Raw genomic sequence first — 12,125 nt, 5'->3', positions numbered from 1 at the left:
TTATGATTTTATTTACAGATTTAGTTTAATTTAACCTACCATTACATACATTTATTAATGCATACTGCAAATAATTAAACACTAATTTGAAAATAAAGCGATGGAGAATGCCAAATACATGAATTTGGAACGTAAATCACAAGAAATGCTGAGTTTTATACATACACTAATTATGAATATAAATACATGTTTATAGGATAAAATATAATTATAAATTTATCATAAGTTAAGACAAGGGATGATTAGTGATTAATGTAAGTAAATGTTATTCTCCATCTAATAATGTAATTGCTTCTTTATAGGATTAAACCAACTATAATTTGTGGTTAGTTTAAAAAATTATATTAATTCAATAAATTATTTTAATTAAGAATTACACATAGATTATAACGGTCTCAGAAATTCAAAAGTAAATACATATAATAATCTCATTAACAGTCTTAATTCCAGGGCTGTCAACATACCCTGTCCGGTATGAACGCTAAAACATTAAACTTCAATACCTCGTCTGGTATGAGGGTGAAGCGGGTCGTTCCCATACTCCGTCCGGTATGAGCACCAAATTACCAAGTCTCCATACCCCGTCCGGTATGAGACAACGTTTACGGTAGGGTTCCCTATGAACTCGATCCGTCCACCATCTCCCAAGATATCTAGTGAGACTGTCACCTTATCTGTTTTTCCATAGTCTCCGTCACCAAGTTGAACATAATCACATAAATAATAAACATGCATTCGGTAATACAATCATATCTTAAATTATAAAATTACACAGTGTTCAAGTAGAACAGTAATACATGCATTTAAAACCATAGAATAGATAAACCAGATACCATAATGCACTTAAACTGTAAAATAAATCAAGCAAGAATCGACAGAGAATAATGTCTGATTCGGGTTCCATCAACAACCTTAATTAATTATGCATATCTATTTAATTTGTATAAAATACAATATTATCATTTATTCAAACTTCAATTCCATGATAGAAAATAGGGTGAATGGTCTTTACTTGATTCGACGCCGAAAACTAGATTGTTATTGCGCCTACGGGTGGTCTCTAGGTTCCCTGAATTTTTTTCTCGGAAACTGAAACGCACTTACAGTAATTACACATGTCCCGAATAACCCAAAAATCAGACCCAAGGCCTACTCAGCAAATTTTAAAATTCTGGCACGGCAGCTCCGCCGCCCGTGGTGGCGATCCGCCTCGGGTTGGTTATTTTTGGCCGTTTTCGACTGAATTCAGCCAAACTTGCATCGGTTCCTGTGAGAAAACACACTTAAGGCCATCGGTTGGCCAAAAAAATATAGAAAACCAAAACTCACCGATGGTAGGGCTCTCCGGTGCGATGGCTTCTCCGGCTCATGTTGCGGTTGGGTGTTTTGCTCAGGTCAACCTGTAGAGGAATAAATGGTGATCATAACGGTGAAAAAATCATATCGAACGGGAATCGAAAAGGACTTCATCGGAGGCAAAAATCGAAACACCCTGCGGTAGCGCTGCTGAGCTTTGGCGGTGTTTTTCAGCCAATTAGCCGGATTTTTTGCTCCGATTTGGCCATGGGTGGGTTTGGAATCAAATTATGAGCAAATAATAGAATTTTTACCTCGTTTGGCGGTCAGAAATTGCTCCGGTGCGGCGGCCAGCTCCCCGACGGCTAGGCTGTCTTCTTCGGCGAGGGGCTCTGGCGGCTAGAGTTAGGATTTGGGTGCGGATGAGGTTATTTATACCCATTCACTTTTGATTTGGGCCGTCTATCGCTTTTAATCTGGACCGTCCGATCGCGATTAAATAGAAAGTGAATCTCGACCGTTCATCGCGATTCAATCTGGCTCGTCCGTGCATGATTGAATCTGCGCCGTCTGTGCACGAAGCAATCTGGATTGTCTGTGCGCGCGGGAACGAATTTCAACCGTTCGATCACGCGCACGCGGATCGCCTACGTGACTCCCTCCGCGTGACCTCCCGCGTCAGCGTCTCTGCCATCTGGCGCGCCTTGTTTGGTTGGGACTGCTGACCGAGCAGTTGACATGACTTAACTTTTCTAAATTGCGTTTTGACCTCCTATTTTATGATTTTTCTTTCAAAAATATGATTAAAACCCAAATTTTCATCTATTTTTTTTAAATTATTTTCAATTAAATTCTCAATTATTTTTTTATCATTTTTATTATTATTATTACTATTATTTTCATTTAATTAAATTAAAATAAATTCAATCAACACATATTTATATTTATATAAAAAAATAAAATAACATAAAAATAATAATAATAAAAAATAATTGGGTGTTACATAGATAATAAAATAAATAGTCAATCCATTCGTTTAATTTAAGTTAAATAGAATAGTATCACTAAAAAAACTAATGAGTCATAATTATATAACTGATTTTAGTTGAAAATTATTTATACTTTCAACAAGAGATTACTATTATATACATATATGTAATATTTAGTTTTTTAATATAGCAAAAACTTGTGTTCAATGTACGAGTACGTGCATTGAATTAATCCATATCAGTCATGAGATTGACAACTGCTTCATTATATATATATATACATATATATTGAAATGGGTTGGCGTTAACAACCAACCGCAGGCAACAACATATCTCGGTAGCCATGAAAGATACATATACATATATATATATATATTCATACATATATGTAAATACATGGACCACACACACCATGAATTTTCATTTGAATTGTGGTAATGGATGGTAGTACTGTTAGGACTTACTTGCGCGTACATATATGGCAGAACCAAGTTTAATGGCTCCACAATCTGGCATTAAAATACAGCACTGTCAAAATCGCACACTTCCAAATCCATTTTCATATTTCTGTTTATCCAGACATGAATGATTGAATTCTTAATATTTTACCATTCCGAATACAGAGTTAATTTAATGTGTGTGTGTATATATATATGTATATATATATATAATATATGTTATGGGTATTTTGTAGTGAACCGTATAATGTTGAAAATCTGGGAAGAGAAAGAGGAAACCAGTTGGCAAATTAGAGAGAAAGGAAGAGAAAAAACAAAGCTTGAATTATTTAAAATAATAATTTGGAAATTTAATTTATTTCGAAAATTTTATGCCTTGGCTTTGGGGTCAAGACAAAACCCAACCATCATTTTCTTGGGAAGCGGGGTCTCTCCCATGTGTCATGTGAGAATGATGGTCCTTTGCTTTTCTTCATTTTTATTATTATTATTATTATTATTTTGGTTAAGTATATATATATATATATATATAAATTTATTTTTTTCATAGGATCCCAATCCTTCGTTTAATACACATGTTATATTTTTATTTTTACTAAATAATAATATATATATATATATATTCTCCAATTGGGTATTCTTTATACAATGTTCAACTGAGTTGTTGTTAGTTGTACTTGCTAATATTGGTAATTGATTGTCGATTTAAGTTAAAAGCGTTCTGAGAATCTTAAAAGTCAAAGATTATGATATAAATGGAAATTAAACACTTAATTATAACATTAGGGGAAAGTGATTAAATGCTGTGGACAAAAAAAAAAAAAAATGGTTTCCTAGTATTTATTTTTAGAATTTTATAGTAAGAAGAAAGTAATTTGTTTTATATATGCTGTACAAAATTAGAAACACCTATAATACCTATGGGAAAAAGATACAATTTTTTGTGAATCTATAAAAAAAAAATTCTTATTGTAAAATAATATTACTCTAAGTGAGTATATAAAATAATTAAAATAATATAAAAGTAAATATTTTATCATATTATTTTTACATTAAAATTAATTTTAATTTTTATAAGTATTTTATATAAATTTTATTATGATAGAGTGGAACTCAATATTTTAAAATATTATTACTATATACGAACATATGTGGAATTTTCCGAGCATAATCATTTGACCATCGTAACACAGGAATTTTATTTTTAAAGTATTTTTAATAACTAAAATTTTAAAAGAAAAAAAATAAAATTTAAAAGAAATTGACTCCGAATTAAACTTGTAATTATTGAAAATAATAATTAGGAGGTAGTGATATCATGCCACAAATTTACTGCATTCGTAATGCTGAAGTATCCATTTCATAATTATTATGTGTCAAAAAAACTTTTCATTACGATGGTCATGAAAACTTATTTATTTCGTGCCCTTTAAAGTAAAAATATATATAATTAATATTAAAATATTTTAAATCTCTATTTTTATTATTTATTTATTTTTAATTAGTGGGTGTGTGTATATATATATATATATGTGTGTATATAACTTTGGATTCGTATCTAATTTCTATGGCAAATATTAACCATTTTCTTTGGATCACACAACAGAATTGTTTGATGTTGGGTGCAACATAAAATAATGTAATTTTCTCCGCATCGTTTATTGTTTATTGGTTTCTACTTGGTTTTTTTTGTTTTATCATATTTCTCAAAAATTAAAAAAAGGAAAAGTTATGGCACACATAAAAAGCAAAGGTGATGGGTGGTTTCATTGCACTGCACATGAAAGAAAATTAACGCCCAACAAATAAACAACAAAACGTTTTTAAGTCATGGGCATCATTTCCTCTATTTCTTTTTACTAAAAAAATTATTTAATTAATTTATTTTATAATAATATGTCTGTACGTATATTTTTAAAGCACTTCGTCCATACGGCACCGTCGCGGGTTATCAAAAGTTCAACAGAGAGATTTAAGATAAGGAGACTGAAAGTAAAGTTTATTAGAGAGATAATTAGTAGTTTAAGAGACCCATTTACTTTAATTTGGTTATGGTGAATCACATCAGTTAAATAAATAATTGCCGGTTAAGATTTGAGGAATCAACTTTTACGTGTTTTGTTTTAAAATTTCCAGGAGCATCACATCATGCTAAAATCAAAATCTAATGATGCCATTGTGGAAACAAGCAGCAAATTTGACGTCTTTCAATAGAAAAAGCCTAGAGACGAACAGGGTATCTAAAGGCTTCTGGTAAATTTTAATAATATTTTTGCTTATGTTAAAATTTAATAGTATACATTTTTTTTGGGGTAAAATATAAATTTAATCGGGTCAAATCGAATTTGGTTAAATTAAGGGAAAAATAATAGATTAAATAATTTAGTGGTTCGAATCTAATATATTAAATATTAATAAATAAATAATGAAATTATTTTTTGTCATCCATACTTTGTCATAAATATAAAAAATAAACAATTGTAAAATTATGTTTTTGAATTTTGAAATGGAATGCAAATGGAAATTTCCTGGCACTAAATAAACTGCCAAGATTTCATGAATTGGCGAGCTTATTCTGAATTTCAAAAAAAAAAAAATAATAAAAGGAAAAAAAAACCTCACTAAAACTAAAATTTGAATTTTTAAAAAGAAATAAAATTCATAGCTTTTAATATAAATAAATAAAAAATTGGGAGAAACCAAATATCTCTGTTTCCCAATCAGGTACAGTGTGTATTAAAATTCTGAATGACACTGACAAACTTGTTCACAATTATTGAAGAGGGGGGGGGGGAGATCTGTAGAATCAATACCTGAATGTGTGTGTATATATATATATATATATCCATTGTGGGCCAGGCCTCGCCTAAGTTTAGCCTGCCATTAAATACAAGATGGTTAATCATATTTAGGATCCACCCGTTACTGTTCCGTATAAGTTACTGCCACGTGGCTCGCCAGGGGAAAATCCCGTTGCCCATTCTTCAAATTTTTTTTTGTATTTAATATTTATTTTACTTTTTTTAGAAATTTATCATTAATTGGAGATGACGTAATAAATAATAATTTTTTTTGTAAATATATAATTATTTCGGAGCATAATCATTTTTATTTTTACCTACTTTTATGAATTAAACGAGGAGACAACAAGACTAAAATGATTTTTGTTTGAAAGCAGTTGATTTGATTTGACCATAATCACAAAATGGCTACTACAGCGATTCCCTTTGTTCTCATGGGTTGTCTTCCACGTATCTTTTTAGATTTTTTTTATAAAAAATATAATAAATAAATATATATCAAATTATACTAAAAAAAGTACAATTATAACTCTATTAAAAATTTAGATAAAACTATAATTATTATATATATATATTTAGCTAATTTTTATGTAGTGAATAATAGGAACAAAATGTATAATAATTTATAAAATAAAATATGTTTGTTTAATTTTAAAAATTGAGATGATTTTTATATGATAAAATGTAAAAAATAATTTATTATTTTACAATTTACACATTAAATATTTTAGTAAATTATTTATTAATCTATACATTTCAAGTGTCTACATCTAAGCAGCGTTTTTTTCCCATACGTGGGACTCACTACATATATGGTGGGGCCCTTCTTCTTCAAACTAATCAGAGGCTGAAAGGAAAAAGGGAACAGTTGCAGTAATTAGCCCTGTACTCCTCTCTCTCTCTGAATCTCTCTCCTTCCTTTCTCATCTTTCTGGTCCCTAGGGTTTTTCGTTCTCAAACCCTGAGATTTGGTTTCTCATTCCGCACATTATGTTTCCTGATTCAGTTGCCTCATTGTGCCCCCACCGTAAGGTACTCTTTCTATCTTCGATCTGTTTTACTTCAGCTGCTTTCAAGATTTTATAGAGTTGATTCACATATGCAGCCACACAACACGAGTGTGTGTTTGTTGAGTGTACTTCTATTTTAGTGTTTCATCTTCTTTTTTAAACTCTGTTCAGGAGCCTGATACCTCTGGATTCTGTTTCATGCAAGCATTATTTACAAGTTTGTGGATTTCAAATTAAAAAACAAAGTTTGTTAACTTTTTTTTTTCTTCTTACGGTTCTATGTTTTTCTCTCATTTCTTTTCTTGATCCGCACAGTTTTTTTTTTTTTTTTTTCTTCAGTTTATTAATTTAAGCTTAAGTTCAAGATGCAATACAGTCCTTTGTTGTTCGTAAATTTTTACGTACTTTTTGGATATATTTTCATCACCTCTCTACCCGGAAAATAAATGAATTGAAGGTTAGTGGATATAAATGTATAATTTAATAGCAATTTTCTTTATTACATTTGTAACTTGTTTCTTCTGAATATAGCCTGCCAGGGTAAATTAGGATTGTCTCAGCATAAAAGCTTTAAAATCAATCTCAGTATGACCTTAATCTGGAAATTAATCATAAAATGAAAACGGGTTACTGGTCCTGGAGCTTCTATTCTATCATCAAGTTGCTATCGTCCGTAAATAGAAGGTTCATTTGAGGGTAAGACATAAGAACCTTTAGCAGATACACAGTAGGGTAATTAGTGTCCGTGGAAAACTGTTCTGTATGTGAATTCAGTTTTGTGTCTTGGTAGTTTCTTAGAAAAGTATTTGTTTTATTGAAACTGTTTCGCCCAAGTTCAGTCAATGCTGTCCGTCACAAGCTTATCTGAATTCTGTGATAATCTAGTGTTCTGGCGATTGTTTGAACTTCGAACTCTTTGACATGTCTGTAACAGTAAGCTAATCTTATAATTCCTCAATTGACTTTTTCAGGGTTTGGATTTTGATGTGTAGTCAATAAGGAGTTGACAGTTTGATCAAGCTTTTGGACCAATCTAAACAGGAAAAGCTTTAAAACGTATCTGTGGCTCGATTTTCATGCTTGGTGGGTCTTGCATCTGGAGTTCCTCAGAGATGGACTAGTATAAATCTTCCGGGTGTGTGTGTCTCACCTCAATACTGTATACAACCAGATTAAATGGGTCCATTTCCTGGTACTTGTGAAATTGAAGAGCTGAGTTCAGTTGAACATTCTAGAAGAACTCATCTACCAAATGCTGGGATGAATGTGGATGACAAAGATCAGAAGCTCCCTGTGCTGAAACTGGGGTACAAGGAATCTCTAGAAGATGATATTAATCATCTTTTTGAATCTATTACTCTTAAATCATCATCCAAAGGTGTGGGTCCTTCACACCTAGTTGGCGCAAGTGCAAGCACAAGCGCTAGTCCTTTGAGAAGGAATGCTTTGAAAAAGCCCATAACAGTTGGCATGCCTCATTCCCCGCGAATTGGGACCTCTGAGCCGGTGTCTTTGAAGCAGGCATTAAGGGATCTTTGCATTTCTAAGGCATCAGAAATGGCTGCCGTGAAACGATTATCAAAGTCTAGTGGTTCTCCAGGGATCTCAGAAGCTGGAAGAATAAAGAGTTTGTACAACTCAGTTGTGGTTGAATCTACTAGCGGATCTGGGGTTCCTGTTGATGAAGGTAAAGGGAATATGCTTGAAATATCTTTGGTGCCAGAAGAGAGTAAACAAAACTATCCTGAGAAAATGTCTCAGCAACATCAACTTTCAAAGATCAAGTCATCAAACCACAGTGCACATTCTTCTCCTCGATCTGTGGCAACGCTACCTGCACCAAGCAAAGTTGTAAATCAAGAGTCGAAAATGGAGGCGGAGGTCCTACCGAAAGACTTAGCACCTAAATCTTCTGTATCTCATTCTAATACTGATGGCAAAGTGCTAGAGTTGGGCAAAAATGTTTCTTCATCCACTAAATTAGCAAATAAAGCAGTGTCACCAAAGTGTGGCCGCAAAGGCAAGTTGCATGCTGTACCTTCTTCTGGCTCAATCAACAGCAACAGAGTAGGCAAATTAACAAGAAATGGCTCACGGATAGTCAAGCCGGTGCTCAGGAGTAAGGGCTGTGTTAAAAAGAAAATAAGGCATGGCTCAGGTGCTGCTACATACCCAGCGAAGACATATAAAGAAGTTGGGAGTGCCTTGGATAGTAGTGAAGGGCAACTGGTTTGCCAGAGGTGTCAATGTGCTTTGAACAATGCTTGTAAAGAAATCAATCAAGAGTCTGTTGCATCTCACCCAATCAGTTATAATGCTGAAGCAGGCAATCAGAATTTGAAATCTGGTGTAGGGAAACCAGGCCTCTCTCCAGATGACTGCAATAGAAACAGAGCAGTAGCGCAGAAGGTAACAAAGAAACCAAAATCAAAAGAAAAGGGTGAATTTTCCCAAAGCTCTAAAAGTAGCCTTGGGGAGCATAGCAGTAGTACTAGCATAAGCGATGAAAGCAATATGAGTGGGTCGAGTTGTGGCAACAGACCCCATATGTCAAAGGATGTTAGGTGGGAAGCAATTCGCCATGCTAGGATGCAGCATGGAGTCTTAGGTTTGAGACATTTCAATCTTCTGAAGAAGCTCGGATGTGGAGATATAGGGACTGTCTATCTCGCTGAGCTGATTGGTACAAACTGCCTCTTTGCTATAAAGGTCATGGATAATGAATTCTTGGCTAGGAGGAAGAAGACACCGAGGGCCCAAACAGAAAGAGAAATACTTAGAATGCTAGATCATCCTTTTCTCCCTACACTATATGCTCAATTTACATCAGATAATTTATCATGTTTAGTTATGGAGTATTGTCCTGGTGGAGATTTGCATGTCCTTCGGCAGAAGCAACTTGGTAGGAGTTTCTCTGAACCGGCAGCAAGGTCAGATGATGGTCATTCTTTAATCAATTTTTTGCATTTAGTCACTCTTGTAGTTTGAACACTTGCATGCATAACTGAGAATGTTTGAAGAAGTGAATGGATGATGATGGTTTGGGTTTGGAGCAGATTTTGCAACCTGAACTTGGCCTAGTATATAAACCCAATTACAAAATATATATTATGTATTTAAAATTAAATTAGGAAATGTTTTAATTTAAAAGACAGATATCCTATATTTAATCAAAATTTTAAATATATAACTGGGTTGGATTCAAAATGGTTTCTCTTCTAGACCTGACAGCATCTGCTTCAATTTAAAATTAACCTGAGGCTCGTTGTTTCCTTTCTAAAAATGAAGATGGATCTTTCTAGGTCTGTCATGGCCACTACTTTTCCTATGGTTAGTTGTAATCTGATCTTGCTCATATTTACAGTGCGGATGTCAAATTTATAAAAATTATTTCTGAAATTATTTTGCCATCTAGATGTAAAAATAATTAGATTCTAAATTAGTTTAGCAAAGTTTGACAATGTAATTTTCCTGACTTGCAAAATCAGAAAATTTGTCTGTTGGTTTCTGCTGACAAGTCGGGATGTAGTGTCAGGTCCAATCATGTAGAGCAATAAAGAATTGGCTACCAACTCATTAGTGGGTCATGGGTTAAATGAGGTGCTTTTCTTTTTGGGGTGGGGTTTGAGGCTGGGATTTGCCCATTGTTCCTAGGCTCAAGCGATATTTTGTCACCGAGAAAAACTATGTTTTGGGCACAAGGAGACCCATGATGTAAATCTCATAGATGCTCTCGTTTCTTGCTGGTTAACCCTGGTTTTGGTTGTTCCTCTTTAATTTGCAGTCTAACTAGTTTTTTTTTTTCCCAAAGCATTCTAGCTAATTGCAAAAAAAGAGAAACTTTTCTGGAAGATACCTTTCTGCGCATTGCATCTTGCCAGTATGTCACTGTAGTTCAATTTTCTGCACTGTGCTCATTAATGGGTTAGATGAGGTGCTTTTGTTTTTGGATTTGGGGTTTGGGGCTTGGGCTTTACCCTTTGGTTAGAGATCTTAGTTTCCAAGTTCACATGACGCTGTTCTCTTGCTGAAAGAGACTGCATTGCAGCGTGTGGACCCATGATGTAAATCTCATCTATGTTCTTGGTGATTGACTGTGTTTTCTTTTCTCTTTTTAATTTGCATTCTCACTAATTGCAAAGAGAAAATTTTTTCTGGAAAATATCTTTTGAGCACATCTTGCTGATGCCTCAGTGTGCAATTTTCTGGACTATGCTGATCTCATGCCTCCTGTTTCCATCACTATCGTGTGTGCTGAAATCTGATGTGACAATAGTTGCCCGTTTAGTGGGATTTTTTCATGATTGATAATTTAACCTCTTACATTATTATCTATTTTGTTTGTAAGGTATCTGACCATCTTTAAACTAATAAGAAGTTGCTGTATTTGCAGATTTTATGTTGCGGAAGTCCTCCTTGCTTTGGAATACTTGCATATGCTTGGAGTCATCTACCGGGATTTGAAGCCAGAAAACATTTTGGTCCGAGAAGATGGTCACATTATGCTTACAGATTTTGACCTGTCTCTCAGATGCACTGTCAGTCCAACTCTCCTGAAATCATCTCCATCTAGGGGGGATCCTGCAAGAATTTCTGGTCCCTGCACTGAGTCCAACTGCATAGAGCCTTTTTGTATTGAACCATCCTGTCAAGTCCCATGCTTCAGCCCCAGGTTTTTACCTGCTGCTGCAAAAAACAGGAAGTTAAAAAATGACCTTGCAGCTCAAGTCAGATCATTGCCACAGCTTGTGGCTGAGCCGACTGATGCACGTTCCAATTCCTTTGTTGGAACTCATGAGTACTTAGCTCCTGAGATCATCAAAGGAGAGGGTCATGGAGCAGCAGTTGATTGGTGGACATTTGGCATCTTCCTTTATGAGCTTTTATATGGTAGAACACCATTTAAAGGTGCTGGGAACGAAGAAACACTGGCCAATGTGGTTTTGCAGAGCCTCAAGTTTCCAGATAGTCCTCTTGTTAGTTTTCAGGCAAGGGATCTTATTAGAGGATTGTTGGTTAAGGAACCAGAGAATCGGCTGGGAACTGAGAAAGGGGCTGCTGAGATAAAGCAGCATCCGTTCTTCGAAGGCTTGAATTGGGCACTAATTCGTTGTGCCATTCCACCCGAACTACCAGATTTTTATGAATTTGGAATTTCATCTCAGGAAAGCCAGAGCAAGTACTTGGAATATAATGCGATGGGAGAGCATCTTGAGTTTGAGTTGTTCTAGTGAGAAAATACTGTACCATTAGGGGGAAGAGCCTCAAGCGAAGAAGCACCCTTCAAACTTAGGCTATCATCTTCTGTTGTAACTAAATGTTTAGCTTATAATGTAAATTAATTGGAAAATTTGTGCCAGGGCTGTCAGTCAGATTTTAGCATTTTGCACCTTGTGATGCTCTTTTGAGCACAATGTGCCACGCCACATCAATATTAGCTCCTTGGTAAACATGGCACGTTTCCCCATAAAACTCTGCACATATTTTCTGTATGCTTCTGCCATACGCTTCTTTTGTTCTCTCTTTACTGCGTAATGGTCAATCATTTAGGCAAATCCCATTTGAAATATG

At 34.4% G+C, this 12,125-nt stretch overlaps 1 protein-coding gene across 2 annotated transcripts; it reads left to right on the top strand.

Annotated features, from left to right (window-relative positions):
• Nucleotides 1-6,389: 6,389 nt before the first annotated feature.
• Nucleotides 6,390-12,006, top strand: LOC110822862 (Protein kinase superfamily protein). 2 transcript variants are annotated; one of them, XM_022053090.2, is made up of 3 exons: nucleotides 6,390-6,576; nucleotides 7,526-9,484; nucleotides 10,948-12,006. In XM_022053090.2, exons 2-3 carry the CDS (start codon nucleotides 7,731-7,733, stop codon nucleotides 11,783-11,785), a joined length of 2,592 nt encoding a protein of 863 aa, XP_021908782.2. In that variant the 5' UTR covers nucleotides 6,390-6,576; nucleotides 7,526-7,730; the 3' UTR covers nucleotides 11,786-12,006. The 2 variants fall into 2 exon arrangements, with proteins under 2 accessions (XP_021908782.2, XP_088066049.1); XM_088209923.1 differs by lacking the exon at nucleotides 6,390-6,576 and adding an exon at nucleotides 6,868-7,011.
• Nucleotides 12,007-12,125: the final 119 nt, after the last annotated feature.

Source organism: Carica papaya, chromosome 8 (genome assembly GCF_054855325.1).
Source record: "Carica papaya isolate Zhongbai chromosome 8, ASM5485532v1, whole genome shotgun sequence".
Taxonomy (NCBI): domain Eukaryota; kingdom Viridiplantae; phylum Streptophyta; class Magnoliopsida; order Brassicales; family Caricaceae; genus Carica; species Carica papaya.
This window is presented reverse-complemented; position numbering and strand designations above follow the sequence as displayed.

Bases quoted from the DNA above. Each gene is read 5' to 3' on its own strand.
- LOC110822862 (XM_022053090.2), top strand. From the start codon at position 7,731: ATGGGTCCATTTCCTGGTACTTGTGAAATTGAAGAGCTGAGTTCAGTT. The intron at 9,485-10,947 runs GTCAGATGATGG...CTGTATTTGCAG, and splicing joins TTCTCTGAACCGGCAGCAAG to ATTTTATGTTGCGGAAGTCC.